Raw genomic sequence first — 19073 nt, forward strand, 5'->3', positions numbered from 1 at the left:
CCTTCAAGATCTCACTTCACTTTGTATAGCCCAGCTAACTCTTCATTCATTCCTTCACATTCATTACCCTGATCAGCATCGTCTTCCTTCTGATCTGTGTACAATGTCTAGGGTTATGGAACCACTTACAGTGGGAAGAGTGATAGGAGAAGTTATTGACGTCTTTAGCCCCAGCGTGAGGATGAATGTGACATACAATTCCAACGTCCGAGTCGCCAATGGTCATGAGCTTATGCCTTCAATGGTTACTGCCAAACCAAGAGTCGACATTGGTGGTGATGACATGAGATCTGCATATACCTTGGTAAGTTTCTCACTTTCTTTCTCAGTTGGTTTTTTTTTTTTTTTTTTTAAAGTATTGCAGATACATAGTAGTCTTGTCGTTTGAGTCGGCGCGAGAATCTTCTTGCATCAGAGACAACGAAAAGGAGAGAAAGCAGTGAGACTCACTTGTGTGAGTTTAGAGTCTCATAGAGTCCATTTTGTCTCTCTTTTTTATTTTTTCTCATGCAAGTGAAGGAGTGCAGATCTGTGTTGTCAAAGATTTACAGAAAACCACCTGTATCTAGCGCTAAAAATTTAGCCAGTTGTATTTATACATGTATATATTCTGCTGTTTACTGACATAAGTTATATATATATACATATACACTTATGCTCTTATTTCCTTGCACTTGTGTGAATCTGCAGATTATGACAGACCCAGACGCTCCGAGTCCTAGTGATCCATATCTAAGGGAACATCTCCACTGGTTAGTATTCTCGAAACTCTCTAATGCGTATGTATCAGATCACATACAAGTTTCTGTTCTCTATTCCCAACATGTTGGTGTCCAATTCCTGCAGGATGGTCACAGATATTCCTGGGACCACAGATGCTTCCTTTGGTAACTACTCTGAGCTTAACTAGTCCATTCTTCTTCTTTTTTCCTGAATAAAAAGACAAGCTCATAATAAACTGTTAGATATATACATATATACTTGTTGAAACAATACGTGAAGAAGGAAATGTATATGTAAATAATTAATAAAAAAAAATATTGCAGGAAGAGAGATAGTGGGGTATGAAAGCCCAAAGCCAGTGATAGGAATCCACAGATACGTATTCATACTATTCAAGCAGAGAGGAAGACAGACAGTGAGAGGACCGAGTTCAAGAGATAATTTCAACACGAGGAGCTTCTCTCAGGATAATGGCTTGGGCCTGCCTGTTGCTGCTGTTTACTTCAACGCCCAGAGAGAGACTGCTGCGAGAAGACGATGAAAACCCTACCTACCTCTCATCTGTCTCACTACCCTAACGGATCTCAATGCTAGCTCTTCAAGCATTATTATTATTATTATTAAGTAAATTAGAAGAGAAATAAAGAGTGAATAAATACAGTAGGTGGAATTCATATTCACTCTTCACTTGTATTCTTTCATAATATTCTCTTGCTGGGATGTTGGGCAGTGAATAAATACAGAAGGTGGAATTCATATTCACTCTTCACTTGTATTCTTTCATAATATTCTCTTGCTGGGATGTTGGGCCATTATTGTATAGTCTATTAGCTATAAAGCCTTGTATTGTTCTCGAGTTTATGTAGGATTTGGGATACAAGGTAGAATATGGATGATCCATACCTATTATTTAATCACGCTTCTGCTTATCGCCTTTTGTTTTGTTTTGTTTTTGGCGTTTGACTTGTGAACCCAGGAAGATTCAAGGGCAAAGAGTTTATAAGAAATTTAAGTACAAGAATTACTGAACAAAAGATTCAAGGACATTTTTACTCTTTATAATCCAATGGCTCCAATGGCTATCAATATTAATGTTCGTTAGCCGAAGATGATATTGCAATGATTTTGATATTTAAAAGGTAATATTACTCTAATAAATAATTTATAACAAGGGTAAAAGTACCCACCAAATGATCGGCTAGGAGTATCTAGTGGCCTAAATTGAGAAAAGAACAAAAATACTAATAATATTATCAAAGTTGATGCAAAAGTAATAAAATCATTAACATGTCCTAACATTTTTGGTGTTAAATGCTAACTGTACTTGTCACGTGTTAATATTTGCTAACGTGGAATAAAAAAGGGTAAAAATACTTAAGAAGTCGTCTGCTAGCAGTATCCAATAGTCTAGAGTAAGAAAAAGGATAGGAATACTCATAATGGTACTTTAATACATGTAATAGTGATCGATCCATCAAATCTCTTAAAATGTTGATCGTTTAGCTGATACCTAAGTAAAAGTTGATTAGTCATCGTATCAATGTCATATAAAAAAAATATCATTTTAACCGAATAACAAACAAATGGTTTGCTTTTTTCCAATAACATCAAAAGTCATTTGAGAATTTCAAAACTCATTGTAAACAAAATCGTTTAAGGTTGGGCCAATATTTTTAAGGAAGCACTACTACAAAACTACAAATATAGGATGCCTAATATAGGAAATTATAAAGAAAGCTATCCTATATGGAGAGGCGTTCAAAAAAGTAAAAAAAATTAGTTTGACCAATATAAGATGGTTGCTTATCAAACCATCCTCTATAATAATTTATAGCACAGTTATCTTTGTAACCATCCATATAATTATTCAAATTTTAAAAATTTATTTATTTTTAAATAGTTAATGTTTATAGGTTGATTCTCTTTTAGAACCGTCCTATATATTATAACATATAAGACAGTTATCACCTTGAACCATCCTATATTGCCTTTAAACCCCTAAATCCCCAATTCATTTTAGTTTCACCGCAATGTCTCTCTTCCTTCTTCATATGTTTCCTCGACCGTCACCCACGCCCTTTGCCATTTTCATCTTTGTCGTCCTTGGCCATCACCCACTCGCCCTTCATCTTCATCTTCGTTTTAAGCTCGAGCAAAGATTTTGGTCTCATTAAGGAAAGCTCGCCGTGGGTTTTTGAAAAGTTGGGCACTGCTTCTGCTTCGTCTCCATCTTCGTGGATCTTCAAGATTCATCTCCATTTGAGCTCAGCCATCAGCTTCCTCAAGCTGAGCACTGTTTCTGCTTCGTCTTCATCTTCAAGCTTCCTCTTCATCTACCTTTAGGTATTTTTTTTTTATTTTTTTAATATATTCAATTATAATTTGTTTGAAATAAATAATTAGGATTTTTCTTGGCTAAGTTTAATTTTTCGTAACTTGCTTTTGTTGTTTGATTTCTTTTGTTCAATAATGTGAATTTAAAAATCTCTCATGTTATTGAATTGTGGAATTGCTATTGTGTGCAACATTTTAACTTTTTAAATGATGTTATGTTTGGGTTTTAATTTTAGGTTATATGGGGTTTAATTAAAATATTTGGGTTGTTGAATGTTGAATGTTGAATGTTGTTTGGATTAGATCGTTGAGTTGAAATAGGTCTGATTAGATTGTATTGGAAGAAACTAAGCATGAAGAGAGGGCTAGGTGTTCCAAAAAGTCCTAATTTTAAACTATTGTGTGGAATTTTTTTATTGAAGGTACTAACCAACTAAAAAAATTAAAAAATTACACATGTTTTTACAATGTTACATTGAGTAGCTAGCTTTTTGACCGGAATAATAACGCTTTGAAATAATCTTTAAAAAATTAAAAACTACTCCTTCCATTCAAAAATGTAAGGTATTTTTTAAGAAGTTTGATGTTAAAAAATGTAAATCATTTTAATCTTTTAAGATGTAATTATTGCCTTTTTTTAAAAGTTCCTTTATTAATAACAACTTTATATTTATTATGAGGTGTTTAATAAGTAAAAATATAAAAAATAGGGTTAATTTGAAAGTAGCTAATTACTTTATTTGGGAGTGAGATTCGATTAAAAATGTATTATATTTTTTAACGAAGAGAGTAATTACTAATGTTTTAAAAACTAATTAATATACACACACGCTTACGTTATCCATATCATACCATATATATAATTTTCAGTTTGTAACAAATAAAAGAAAATAAAATAATATGAGATCAAATACACATGCATGCATGTATATCAATATGACCTCTATCTTGGAGTATTCCAAATCACGTGGTGACTATATTAACCTTTATTTCTCTTTATAATTATTTTTTGACAGCTTGTCATTTGTGTGTCTATATTAACCTTTATTTCTCTTTATAATTATTTTTTTGACAGCTTGTCATTTGTGTGTGTGTGTTTTCCCTTTATAATTATTTTTTTGACAGCTTGTCCTTTATTTCTCTTTATAATTATTTCTCTTCATAAATTAAGTGCATTTTATTATATTACTATTAAGTAATAGTTGTTGTTAGACTGTTGTTTTTGTCATTGAAGGTAATAGATGTGTTGATTAAGGGCTAAGTGCCCAAGAAATTTTCAATTTTAAATCATTATATTATTGAATTTTTTTTTAAAAGTACTACTAACTAGTTAGTACTCTTAAATGAAAATTTTTATTAGATGTTTTTGATAATGGCTCATGAATAATGCATTATTGTGTTAGTAGTTGGTACAAGTATGGAGAGACAAGGGACACAACCATAAATAGCCATAGCTATGTCATTGTGTAGTTTAGATATTTTAGGAATTGATATTTTAGTGCAAATTGATTGGTTTATATCATTAAATTTTAAATACAATAATTTTGATGTAATTAAATTGTAAACATTATAATTTTGAATTGAGTAATGTAAATATGATTTCTGAGCTATTCTAAAATATTATTGAGTATATTGTATTTGCATTGCAGGGGGCTGCTAGAAAAGCAGCCTCCCTATTTCCAAAAAAAAAAAAATCTAAGCTCATAACAATTCTATACGGCCAATTATAGAGGATGATTATGGAACGTGTATGTCTTATATGGCCTCTTTGCTTTTCTAAATCTGGAACTTCATATTATATTATCTCCTACCTATATATATTAAGTCCTTTATTAGGAAAAACAGTCGTCCTTTGTTGTTAGATCTATTGTAGTATAGGTGGCACAGGAGGTGTATATAGTCACGAAGGCGTTACAAGCAGAGACAACCTCCTTTAAGGAGTTTTTGCGTTCTTTACAGTAAGCCACAGCCTCTTTGTTCTCAATCTTTGATTACATACAACCTATCTTACTATGTTAAATCTCAAGTTTTGCAGACAAGAAAATTAAGTAGGGAGAGAGAGAGGAGATGGGATACATGGCAATGGAAAGAAACCACGTAGTATGAATTTTGACAATTTGATCACTATTGCATCTATTAAAGTAACGTTAACGGTACTCCTACTATTTTTTCACTTTAGGCTACTAGAAGCTTTTAGCCGATGACTTCTGTCTTTTTTTAGTCTACATTAGCAAATATTGACACATAGCAAGCACAGTCAGCATTCAACTCTAAAAACTAATGGACGTTAGGATAAGTTAACGGTTTAATCATTTTTTCACCAATTTTAATAATATTAAGAGTATTTTTGCCTTTTTTTTACTTTTGACTACTGGATGCTCCTAACCAATCATTTGGTGCGTTTTTTTACCCCTTTGCTCTTTATAATAAATAATATTACTTGTGAAATTGTTTAAAGGAAAAAATATTATTTAATGAACTAAAACAAATTGATGTATTTTGCTTGTGTTAAACATGATTTTTTGGTTTTCAAAAGATCCAATGATCCATATTAGGATAGGTGTGTGTGAAATTAGAACCAGAAATTTAAGCAGGCTGAACTTATTTAGACTTGGCTCAAATAGACCTAAACTCGAATAGGCCAAACTTCAAACAAAGCCTAAATGGTCAAGCCTAGCTTGAATTCCTTCCAGCTTCAAATGATCTAAATACTTGGATTTTATTTTTAAAATCATTTTTAATTTAATTTTTTTCTTTAAAATTAATGATTTTGTCTTATAAAAAATATAAAATATATTTTTTGGATACTTAAACAATGTACAGGATTCAATGTGGGTCTTAAACTCCAAAATTCAATGTTAAAATATATTTTTTAATATTATTTTAAGATATTTTATAGATTAAAAATAATAAAAATATCACAAGATAAACATTTTTATTTTTTAAAAAAATATCTATAGTAATGCACTCAAATATATAGTATTTTAATATAAAATGACTTAAAACTTAAAGAATTAATTAAGATTTACTATATTTTATATATTTTTAAAAAAGATAATTTTTTTTATTCAGGTATTAAGGTCAAACCCAAACTTGATCAGCGTTGGCCCGAATTTTTCTAGGCTTATTTGAGTAGCCCAATTAAGCTTAAAGTATTAATATATTTTTAAAATATTAAGCTCAGCCCGAACTTTTTTGGGCTTATTCAAGCCAGTCCATAAGGCTTGACCCAAATTACTAACTCTATGTGAAGTTGTTCCATGTAAAAAAAAAAAAAAACTCACATCACATAATATGAATAGAGTTGATAACCCAAGTCAGGCTAACTCTAATAAGCTCGAAAAAAGTCCAAGTCAAGCATAGTACTTTGGAAAAAAATCAATATTTCAAGCTTATTCGAGTCTCAAATAAGATTAAAAAATTCAAGCCAAGCCCAATCAGAATAAAAAATTATCTTTTTGAAAAATATATAAAATATAATAAATATTAATTAATTTTTTAAGTTTAAGATCATTTTATACTAAAATACCATATATTTGAGTGCATTACTATGGATATTTTTTTAAAAAAATATTTATATTGTAATATTTTTATTATTTTTAATCTATAAAATATCTCAAAATAATACTCAAAATATATTTTATTATTGATTTCTACATTTTAAGACCCAAATATTTTTTTTAAAAAAAATTTGAGTCCTGTGCATAATTTAAATATCCAAAAAGTATATTTTATATTTTTATAAAATAAACTAAATAATTTTAAATAAAAAATTAAATTAAAAATAATTTTAAAAATAAAATTTGAATATTTAGGCATCCAGAAACCCAAAAGAATTTGGGTTGCGTTTGACCATTTAGATATTTTAGAAATCTAGTCTACTCAAGTCTATTTGGGTCAGGCTCATTTGAGCCGGTTCTCCAAATTCTCGACATTAAATATGAACACCACAATACAGTGTTGATATCACTTTTCACTTTTATTAACAACAGCTTTTTGGTTTTTCAGATTAATTTGGTTTTAAATTATCAGATTCAATTAGTTTCTGTAATTAGCTACGTAAAAATAATAGTGTTGTTCATCTCAAAACAATGAATTGTTATTTGATTGGCTAGACTACTTATCATATATCATTTGATTTCTTATCAATTTATAACGGCTTCTCACTTCTGTTATCCTACTTGACTTATATAAGAGTCCAAATTTAAGAGTGGAATTTTTCTTTTTCCGATAAAAAGAGGGGAAATGACAAGTATTGTTTTTCTAAAGACATTATTTGCAGTTAAAAACTGCAAATTTCAGGAATCTTAAATAAGTACTGTGGTTCTTGCTGAAAATATTTTCTTCCAAATTAATTTTTTATGTACTAAGTTTAATGTTCTTAGTACTGATGATTGATTGTTAAATCTCTTATATTAAATATGTTTAAGAATAGTATACTTTATTAAAATAGTTTAAATCATTTAATTAGATGCTTCCTAAATTTATATGTTTATGATCTATATTTTAACTTTTAGATGTGAAATTTCTTTCATCTTCTAATATTTTCTCAACTCATTTTTTCATTTTTTTTTTCATTTTCATCTTCTTTTTGCCTGCACTTGCGTTTCTTTTTTCTAGTGTCAAAAACTTCAGATTTATTCAATTTTTTCTTCTCCTCTCTTTGTTTTCCATCAACATTCTTTCTTTTTTAACTCCTCTTTACCACTTACCTCAATCGAATATCCTGTGAAAGATCAACAAAAGGACAGATTTGTAGCAAGAAACTGACAAATTAACTTTAAAATTTGAATCTCCCGAAATAATAAGCGCTTATAAAAATGGAGAGAAAAGTAGAACAAATTTAACTAAAAATATTTTACGAATTTTTCACTTCAAAGCATCCAAATTAAGTCTTTTTCAGATGGGGCAGAGCTCACCCACGTGGAAAACGTCCATTCGTTTTTCAGATGCAAAACAATACCAAAGGTTTGCCCCTGCAAGTGCAACCAACTTCTCGAGTCTTGACCCCTTAAACCCTGCTGCTAGATAAATAAAGTAGGGCTACTTAAGAGAATATTAAAATTTGATTATATTACAACACAGGCAACTCTTGCAAGAGCCACTGTTTCACAGGGCCACTTAATTAATAAGCAACTTAAACTCCCCAAATTCGCTCTTTTTATACCTTAAGAATCCCAGAGAAACATAGTATACATAAAAGAACATGCTACTCTGATACACCCCCTGAAAGAAAAAAGAAGTATTTTCCTTAGTTTTTTTCCCCGTAAGAAATCACTATTTCTTTTCTCAGATGAAATCCAATAGCAATCAATTACAACCTAACAACACTAATTTTACACACTCCCTATGAATATCATAAGTAAGCGTCCAGAAGGTGTTCAGGACGCCTCAAAAGAAAACAGACCTGTATTTATCACGCCTAGAGTATACAGCCTGTGAAGCAAACAGATCCGTTGACGGGTCTGTAATTGCATCCACAACATAATAATGGCGATGCAACAACCAAACTGGTCAAGCATTTATCTCCGAATTGCACTGGTGCTCCCTGCTGCAACTTCTTCTACCCCAGAACATGCTTGAACAAGTTGTCTTCTCCAGTCTTGGCCCTTCCATTTTATCCTGATCCGCTGTCGATGATTGTGAACGTGATTCATCTTCTGTTTCAGCTTCACGGGGTTCATATGAGGGACAGGGTCCATCGTTGCAGGTACACAGTGGAATTGCCATAGATGGAAACGGACTACAAGTGACAGGACAGAGTATATCTGAAGGTACAGAAGATACACGATTTCCTTGAGTATCTGGTGTGTGAGAAAGGGGAGGCCGATCCGGGTCACGGGGATGTAGCATGCATGGGGTACATAGGCCAAGCGACACATGCAATTTGTTTTCTTTTGCATGAGAACCAGGTAACTTGACAAAAGACACAACTGCGTGTCTACACAGTGGGCAAGGGATGGAGCCAGGAGGGCCAAGAATTTCAGAAGAAACATTGCTGGTTGAGCAGAGATAGAGTGCACATTTTACACAAAGCCCATGACCACACCCTGCATGTGGAAGTCCATTTAAATCACTTAACTTTTCTGGCACATATGGAAAGCATTATGAGCAAGAATTTCTTAACATTCCATCCATTGACCTAAAGAAATGACTGTCACTAATCAATAAGTTTTCCATGTCCATATCAAGTTCAGGAAATGGGAGAAGGAACGAAAGTTGCAATTTGATGCTGCATATACTGATCAATAGAGGGATGGGATAAGATTCCCCCCCCCTCCCTCTTTTTTTTTTTTTTTTAAATGAAAGAGGATGAAGTTTTTCAATTTGTCCTCCTTGATTTCCTTGTTTTGTGATCTCGTTTTCCTATTATGTCAAGAATCATTTCAACCCAAAGGCTTAATCATTTAAGCAATCCTAGACACAACATTGAAAACTTAGTGTCCAACGGGTCAAAAGTCCAACATGTGCTATTCAATTCTCTTAATCAAAATCGAGTTTCAATATAAAGTGTAGTGAGCCTATGTTTTGTCCCCTCTTCATCTCCAAAGGCCATTCATGTAAAGTGGTGCATCAGCGATATTAATAAAACTACTCATAAACTTCCACTTAGCATAAACTATTAATTGCAAACATCGAAAATTACAAAGGTGACGGATAATAAGTAGTTAGCCAACCCTTGAAGGATAATAAGTAGTCCTAATATTATAACTAGTCAAGGCTGATTAACTAAACAGATAGGGCAGTATCCACAAGAAAAAATAACTATGTACCTTCTGCAGCTACTGTACACGGCCTCTCCAGGCAGATGGCACAAAAGTCGGTCTCATGGGGTGATGGCAAAGATGACTGCAATCCACACTCCCTGCAGTTATTTCACATCATTGTTAGTCCTACTTATAACAGGAAGTTCATAACAAAAGTCATTCTTAGTCGTTTTACACAGCTACTGAAAAAGTTCACCAAGTTTTATTTGACAATTTGAAATTCTTAACGAAACGGTACAAGTCTTAAACTCAAGTCCCCAAGGTACAGCCACAAAGAGCTGCTTGCAAACGGCCACTTATTGAAGGATCAACATTAGCTTGTCTAAAAGACCATGTAGAGAAAATAGTGGAAATTCTGAAAGGATAAAATCCCATTTTGCATACAGACGAAACTGAGACGGCCATAAAAATAATTGACATATGATCCATTATTTTCTTTGTCAGGAAAGAATTAATGTTCTGCAGTGATGGCTTATACTTCAGGCACACTAGTTATTGATCAATTTTTCTTCTCCTTCCTTTTCTTTTCAAATTAAGGGGCATAAAGAGTAATCTGTGTCTTCCAACTGACTTAAGGAGAGTACTTTCACAGCTTCCCATATTCTTTTCCTGTCTCTTTTGCCCTTAACTACTCATCAGCCCCTAATAATTATTCAAAATGATCCAGAAACTCTCTTTTTCATTTCAATATAAACGTAGCTGACTGCTTAATACCTGGCTATGTTAAGCACGCTCATAAGAGGCAAGCACAAGTAATTTGAAGGAGGGAATGTAGGTATTGTGGCATCAGAACTGGGTGTCAGCAATGGTTCAAGCCAATGGCGTCCCCACATCCTAGCAACATCAAGAGGAAGCCATCTGGGGGAAAATATTCTGACTTATATTGGTTTTGTGTCATAAGATAAAAACTCTAGGGTTATATATGCAAATATAATATCATACCCGTTGCAATTTAAAGCCATCCGACTTGCACCTCTTGCTAGGAGGATCTGAAAGTGAAGAACGTCATTGTTATAATGAAAGGAAAGCACCAGAAGTAATACGTATATAGTATGTATAAACTGAAGGAATTCTTACCTGGCAACATTTTAAATTTCCCCCACAAGCAGCATAATGCAATGGAGTGCTTCCGGCTCCTTTAACAAGAATATTATTCTTTTGAGGGGAAAACCACCTTAATAATGTTTATCAAATTAAGGAAAATATATACCTATTAAATCCATTGATGTTCCATAATGAAATGTCACAGCTGACAGATTTGCATCAAGGTCAAGTAGCAGTTGTACACAATCAAAATACCCATTTAAAGCGGCCATATGAAGTGCAGTGATACCACCATCAGCTGTCTTATTTACAAACTTGGACAGCGCACTGCACTGGAACAAGGTAGATAAATAGAAAGAACACAAAATATAGAAATAAAAAATTTTCTGCTACATATCATCAGTGAAATTAGGAGCCAAACTAATATCACCCAAAAGAAAAATATCAATTTCATATATTTCTGCAGCAAAACCATGCATGGCCTTCCATTCAACATTTTATCTTAGACTTAATCGTGCAGGGTAGTAACTTCCTGTGTGACTTTATAAGCACGAAAACATGGTAATTTCAACATGCATACCTTTGATCATGTTTGTTCTTCACATTTGAGCCGTTGGCTCTTTCAGCATCTGAGCTAGTGTCTCTGGCTTCATTAAGAGTGCTTGGAACAAAGTTAGCCACAACAAGTCTGATACATCTTACGTGGCCATTGACAGCTGCAAAGTGAAGAGCTGTCCTCCCACTGAGATAATCTGCTCTCATAACCTGCTAGTGAATTGACTACAGTCTGGTTATTCTTGAAAGGCAGGTCTAACCATGAACAGAGGAAAATTAATATGCAGGAAGACCAGGTATACAAGTCCTACATAGTCGAAGTTTTCTAAGTAAACTTTCAGCGTATAATCTTCACAGGACAGTAAATGTAAAATTATGGGGAAATACAGTTTTCTTTAGATAGAATTGATGGTATCCAGAGCTAATCGAAGGCAATTTAACAGGACTCACATTGCATCTGAAAAGCATAAGGGTCTGTACAACTTCCCAATGCCCATATCTACAAGCTTGCATCAGGGCCGTCTTCAGAAGAGGCATCAAAGTGAAACATGATCTCAAGTCAGCACAACATATACAAGTATAAAAAGTTAAAAAAAAGAATACGTAGCATCTCAATTAAATCTTAATAAATTTCGTCGTAACATGTTGGCATCAATTGAATTGATACCAGAACCCAGATCTCTCGATTTTCACTTACTCTAGATAAGACAGACAGCACTTCGTTGTATGGGATGAAATCATTCTCTTAAATTTTTAATAGCTGAGACCAAAAAGTGAAATCTGATTTCCAAGTTCATACACAAAACAAATCCTCGAACTTAATAAAAATTCACTGCCGAATCTTGCGCGCCATTTGTAATCACATCGTGTAAGTTGGTCAACTCAAATCGAATACCCGAAAAATTCAAACATAAACCCATGATCAAACGGCCACAAAAAGGGAGAACAGAATAGATGAAAATCTCACCTGCCCGCAATAATTTCTCGAGTTCACATCAGCTCCATTGTCAAGCAACAATGCCACAATCTAATTGAGGTAAAAACAAAATACTATGAGAATCAAACGGGTAGTGAGATGATAAAAATAGAATCTCGAAAACAAAAAAAGAAAAAAGATCAGGGCACGAAACCTCGTTATGGCCCTTCGCGGCCGCGAAGTGGAGAGGCGAATTGAGGCCACCGAAAGTAGAATACTTGGCAAGACAAGGGTTAAAGTCCAGAAGCATTTTGGCCTCAACCAAATCGCCGTCCCTAGCAGCCGACACCAACCTCTCGCCGGAGGCGGAGCACCCAAATGAATTCCCCATGAGAGCCCAGAGTCAGGATTTCCGCAGCAAACCCACTGTGGAGCAGCAAATCTTGAGAGTGAAACAATGTTAGGTGAACGAGACAGAAATAAGGAAGGCAGAAACTGGGCAAAAACTTCACGCAATGGGATATAGGAAGGGAAGAAGAGACTAGGAGTTCGGTTGAGAAGTTGAGGATGTTGACGTGGAAGATATGTGAGAGTCGTCCTTGGCTCTCTCTCTCTCTCTCCCTCTCCCTCTCTGTGTTGTTATGTCCTGTGAATCTGAGAAGGAATGGAATGAATAGAGCCTTGAGAGGCTCCTGGGGTCGGAGTTCTGACTTACGTGGGTAACAAATAAAGGTGATAGTAGAAACCGCTAACCTTACCTTCTGTGTTCTTTTCTTCTTGTCTTCTTTACGAGTTTCCCCCGCTCTTCCCCTTTCTTTCTTTGTCTCTCTCTCTTGAGTGTAGATTAAATTAAATTATTGGATTAAATATCTACATTTGATTAGCTTCTACTGTGTAACACACAAAATTCATATTCATATCATCATGAATTAATGGCGTGAGTGGAAGCTCTTTTACCTTAATTAAGTGACTGGAAATCCAAGTTGTGTAAACAGTTTAATTAGCAGATTTTTGTTTATCACTATAGCTGGAGAAAGAGAGATACAGAATTTATTTCTATATTTATCTAAAAAACAACTCAATTAAGAAGTTTTTACATCCTCCTTGTATGACAGTATAACACCAAAAAAAAAGTGTAACAATTCAGAAGTTCTTAATAAAAAAAAAACTATTTTTCAGGCAGTAATAATGAGAATGTGAAATTCATAGGGCTACCTTATTCGGCAAAAAGAAATTTTTTTCTGTCATTACATGAGATTTAGGTAACAAGTCTTCATTTAAAAATATAAAAATATATTAAATAATTCAAATGAGAATATGTGATTCTTATGTTAATAGTGTAATTTATTATAAATTTTATTGATATTAATAATTAATAATTTATTAAAAATTAAACTGAAAAAGGTTGGAACAACGTTTCAAAAGTTAAATTATTAGTTGGCCAAAAAAAAAAAGTTAAACTATTAACATACCCGAGAGGTTCCCGCCCAACTTGATCCTAATTAGTTTGGGTTATATTAGTTTTCTCAGCTCAATGTAGGAGAGGTCTAAGATATTAGGTATTTTATAAAAAAAAATATTTATATTATATATATTAAATAAAATTAGGAAGTAGAGGCCTGCAATAAAATAAAAAGGCAAGGAACGTCCCTTCCTAAATTGTTAAGTGATATTCGAATGACTCAGAAAGAATATATTAGTCGGAAGCAATAATTATAAATTAAACCTAACCTCACGGCCAAAAAATTAAAAAAATAAAATAAACCTAACCTCAATTATTCCGGTGATAGTCGTAACAGGCGCATCCTTCTTTGTCTTATCTGGGAAAATAAAGTATGTGAAACGGGATCTCTATCCCTAAAGTCTTCCAAAAATGAAATTCATGCCTTTGCATTCTAATCCACCACAATGTTTTTCCCAATTTATATAGCAAGTCTTTCTTCCTTTCTCCCATTCGGTGGAAATTGACCTCTGCACATCTCAATCGATATATTTCTTTTATTGATCAAAGTTATTTTTTTATTAAAATAAATATTTTAATTCGTATTGCCATTGAAATGATAAGAGAATAAAAAAAATAAGGAAAACGGGGGACTCCTCCAGCTCTGCAAGACACACACACACACACACAAATAAAAATAACAAATTTACGTTTTTGACGTACCAATAAATTGTTTAACCTTTCAAATGTCAAAGTGTCAAACTAAACACGTGTCATGCCAACAGCACAACATTATGAGTTAAGCAAGGATATAATTAAAAAATAAAGTACTCATCCGATCATAGTTATAAGATAAAATTTTAAAAGTTAAAACCTCATTTGATTATGAATATAGGATCAGGATATAGTAATTAATTTTAAACAATATTATTCCTTCTCAATTTTATCAAATTGTAATTCTTAAATACAAATTATTATCGTGAATAGTAAAATTGAAAACTCAAATACTTTTTTAATTTATCAATATTACTTGCATTTCCTGAAAAATACGTTCACCTAAAAATGGACTTGAACGTGTCATTGATTAATTTGTTGTTTAACTGTAAATAACATAATAATGAGCGCCCCCTCACATGCTTTAATTATTCGAAATTATTGGTGATGATGTGGCTGCATCGCTATTTAATATATCTTCGTCTTTCATCCTATAAATAATAAATATTCTATCTGAATAAAAAAATAAAATATAATTTTTAAGAGGCTAGATGTTTAAAATATACTCCCTCTATTAAAAAATATAAAATATTTTTAACTGAATCTCACCCTTAATAAAGTTATTATTTACTTTCATATTAATCCTATTTTTTTATATTTATCCCTATTAAATACCCTACAATAAATATAAAGTCATTATTACACATCAAAATACTAAAAATATTTTATATTTTTTAACATTTAATTTTTAAAAAAATATTTTATATTTTTAAATTGAGAAAATAAAAAATAATTATTGTCAAGCATGTCTTGCGGTATGAAAATATGAAAATTTTGCTGTATTCCGGCCTACATGTAAAATTCAATCCACAAATTTAAGAACTGTTGTTTGGCTGACAAAACAAGAGGAACAATTTCATTACCTTATACTTTCTTACCTTCTCTAAACACAATTTAATTCACACTATAAGTTACTAAATAATGTGATTATTTTGTTTTAAATTAAAATTTTTAAACTATCCTGAAAAAATAAAAGAGAGGTAAAAAATAATATTATATAATTAATTTACTTTTTACTTTAGGATTATGTTAGACATTTCACTTACTTTAATTCATTATATTTTGATTATATTAATATTGATGAAATTAATAAAAATAAATTATAAATAAAATCAGATGGAGTATCAAATAAAATGGCTTGACTCTAAATATAATTGTAGGTTTAATTTTTATGAACAAAAAACCGCTTTAAAAACTACTCTTTTTAATAAAAAACACACCTCAAATTCAAATCATAGCGTTAATGTTAAATAGCAGTTGATTTTTTTTCCCTTTTTAAAGAATACTCACTCTGATCCTAGATATGAGAGTCATTTGCTTAGTTTATGAAGATTATAAAAATGTTAACTCAGTATTTACTCCCTCCATTTTTATATATAAAAAAAAACTATATCACACAATTTAAGAAAATTAATTAATCATAATAATTATGTTTGAAAATAAAAAAATTAAACTAAAATACCTTATGTTAATCAATAAAAGCATACATTAATTATTTTTTGATAATGTAAATTATAAGGGTAATTTAAAAAATATATAATAAATGCTTATTAAAATATGTAATTTTACTTATATTAAAAAATAAGTAAAAATAATATTTTTTTTACAAATAAAAACGAAGGAGTATTTGCAATTAAAATTTGTGATAATTTTCCTAAAATACCTCCACCATTTAATTAGGCTAATAATTTGGAATCATTTAAACAAAGGAATTGATAGGCATTATATAGGGGTATTGCAGGAAAAAAAACATTTAATGTGGTAGTCTGGTAGACATGGCTCTTGCATTATAATCAAACTAAAATATCAATAACTTAGCACTTCGCTTTGGTTAGCGATTGATTGTGATTTAATTCTGCTAACCTCAAGCATTTAGCTTGTCATATATACGTACTCAAGAATCAAACCAATATATATGAATGATCATTGCTAAAAAGACAAAAAAAAAAAATACTCGATAAGTTTTTCTAAAAATTATGTCTACTAAATCATAAGTATCATTTGCTCAAAAAAAAAAAAGTAAATCATAAGTGTCAGTATTTTTTATTTTACCTTTATTATCATCTTCTGGGAAGGTGAGGACCAACACAAGTGGAATCCAAATACCAAAGTCCAAGCAGTACTAGTACTTGGATTTAGCAGTACCTGACACAGCATAGAGGAACAGTCAAAGCGCGTGTCGCCTCGTGTGTATAAAAAGATATATCGTACTCCACGGACCACGCTATTCCGGACCCACCAAAAGGAAAAGCTATTCTCACATGTCCCTAGAGATATGAGTCGTACACGTGGATCAATTTTAATGATCTCCTTTTTAATAAGCGGGACCCCCTTGATCCAACCATCATCAACGGTTCATAAATGTTTGCTTGAGAATGCGGTCCCGCTCATGAAACCCGAACATCCCCGCATTAATTGCTCATCTTAGAATTTCATTGTGAGAGACCGCGCGATCATTTTTTATGACGTGCATAGAGAAATAAATAATTATGATGATTTTCTAATGTGTAGATCTTATTTAAAAAACTTTGATATTATGATTTTAAATAATTTACTGGATGACTATAAGAATTTTATGACTTTAAATATGATTAGGATTTAACTTTTCTGCACGATTTTGTCATGACCTTTTATCCCAAAAAAAAAAATTGCTCGTCTTAGATAGAAAAAATTCTTACCAGCTCCAAAAATATCGCCATATTATAACCATATTGCAATCTACGAGTACTCCCAGTGCATCACTAACTATTAATCAAGCAATCAGGTAATTAAATTATTAATTTTAAATTTGAAAGTAGAATAACTTTTAATTTCAATTTTATTTAAATAATTTTTTTAATTTACATTACATTCTCTCTCATGAATGGATTTATATAAAAGTAATATTAAATAAAACATAATTGACACTCCATTTATTTAAAAATATGAGACATTTTTTTTATGTAAGATTTTAAAAAATATAAGGTATTTTGAGTATTTCAAAATGTAATTAATGATATTTTTAAAAAAATAAAATAAGAATGTAACTAGTAAGGTTTTTTAATTAAAAAATTCTATTAAATAAGAATAAATATAGAAGGAATGTATAAACTTGAAAGATAATCAACTAATTCAGTAAACAACATGATCCAATTAACAATGCTTTATAGTATTGGATGGAGGGAGTACTTCAAATGCCTTATAACTTATATTAAATATTAAATAATTATTCTATGCCTTGTAAAGGAGAAGTAGGTTCTCTTAGCCTAATCACCTCACATAGACTTGAAAATTTAATCAAGGTTAAGCGATTTTATTAAATTTGTCAATAATTTAAATTGGGTTATAAAATTTCTCTTAACCTCCCCACTTTCTCTCTCTTCATTTTTAAGTTATCAAGTATGGAAAATTGTATTAGCTCCAACGACAAGACTTGGACACTTGTTAGAGCCTATTGTTGGTTCAAAATTTAGTTCATTATTTTAAAATTAATATTTATTATTTTGTTTTAATCAAGAATGAGTGGCTGAACCTAATTATGCCTTTTGGTTAGAGTGAAGGGATAATTTAGAATCGATTAAGTGTCATTTTTATCTCTGAACTATATACAAAAGATTAAAAATGTTCCTAAACTCACCTATAGGTCGATTCAGTCCCTCAACATTATAGATTTTTAGCTGCTGTTAGGGAGTCTCACATTATATTTTTTATTATAAAATATTTAAATTAAGAGACAAAAATGAATCTTAACCTGATAAAAAATTTAAAAAATAGTGGTCCCACTAATCATTAGGACATTATGTGTTTTCAACATCAGAGTGATGATAAAGGGAATTTTTAAAGTTAAAAGATATAAATAACTTATAGTTGAATTTAAGGACATTTATAATATTTCATATATAGTCCAAGGACAACAATGACCTTAATCCATCTTAAAATGAGGTGTACAACTCAACCAAACATCATATTTTAAGGAACAATAAAATTAAAATTAAGAGCAACAAATTAACTTGTAACCACTGAAACCTTATTAAAAGTAAAGATTAAAATCATGTCATCTCTTAACACTATTTAGTATATAATGCCATTGTTTGAAATCTAAACCAGTAATTATGAAGAATTGGCGTGTTAAACAATCTTTAAATTGCACTCTCACAGTTGAATAAGTTAACACTCAGACACTGATCACTTGTCCCAAGCATACTCACGCATATTCTGTCTAGTAATAATAAAAGTTTGAATTGAATAAAAAGGTTTTTGAATGTGAATGCCAATAATTTTTTCCCCACAATAGGACATTTAGAAACTTTGATGAGTATCCAGTATCCACTCCACTACTTGCCCCTTAAGGTTGCTCCATATAGCCGTGATTCATTAATGCTACGTACCACAGCAGATTATGAAGGGTGTATTATATGCAATCTTTTATTCTTACATAATAATAAAAAATAGCATAGTAATATAAAAATAAAATTGGTTACGTGAGCGGATATTATTTTTTGGTGAACAGGTTGATAATATTTTATTAGTAGGTAGGTTC

General features: G+C 31.4%; 2 protein-coding genes across 5 annotated transcripts; one reads left to right on the forward strand and one right to left on the reverse strand.

The window, feature by feature from the left end:
• Positions 1 to 1652, forward strand: LOC129293403 (CEN-like protein 1). Its single transcript, XM_054931344.1, has 4 exons — positions 1 to 304; positions 691 to 752; positions 847 to 887; positions 1047 to 1652. The coding sequence occupies exons 1-4, from the start codon at positions 104 to 106 to the stop codon at positions 1262 to 1264; spliced, it is 522 nt and encodes a 173-aa protein (XP_054787319.1). The 5' UTR covers positions 1 to 103; the 3' UTR covers positions 1265 to 1652.
• Positions 1653 to 8086: 6434 nt separating this feature from the next.
• LOC129293409 (E3 ubiquitin-protein ligase XBAT33) lies at positions 8087 to 13045 on the reverse strand. 4 transcript variants are annotated; one of them, XR_008589153.1, is made up of 11 exons: positions 12554 to 13044; positions 12391 to 12450; positions 11874 to 11945; positions 11449 to 11636; positions 11035 to 11195; positions 10902 to 10960; positions 10767 to 10813; positions 10539 to 10682; positions 9831 to 9922; positions 8465 to 9107; positions 8087 to 8283 (listed from the first exon to the last, which is right to left on the reverse strand). XR_008589153.1 is itself a non-coding variant. In XM_054931353.1 (10 exons), exons 1-10 carry the CDS (start codon positions 12728 to 12730, stop codon positions 8572 to 8574), a joined length of 1536 nt encoding a protein of 511 aa, XP_054787328.1. In that variant the 5' UTR covers positions 12731 to 13044; the 3' UTR covers positions 8087 to 8571. The 4 variants fall into 4 exon arrangements, 3 of the variants coding, with proteins under 3 accessions (XP_054787328.1, XP_054787329.1, XP_054787330.1); XM_054931353.1 differs by having other exon boundaries at positions 8087 to 9107; XM_054931354.1 differs by having other exon boundaries at positions 8087 to 9107; positions 11449 to 11633; positions 12554 to 13043.
• Between the last annotated feature and the right edge of the window lie 6028 nt (positions 13046 to 19073).

Source organism: Prosopis cineraria, unplaced genomic scaffold, assembly GCF_029017545.1.
Source record: "Prosopis cineraria cultivar Desert tree isolate PC_DT_omini unplaced genomic scaffold, ASM2901754v1 PC14, whole genome shotgun sequence".
In the NCBI taxonomy this organism is placed as follows: Eukaryota; Viridiplantae; Streptophyta; class Magnoliopsida; order Fabales; family Fabaceae; genus Prosopis; species Prosopis cineraria.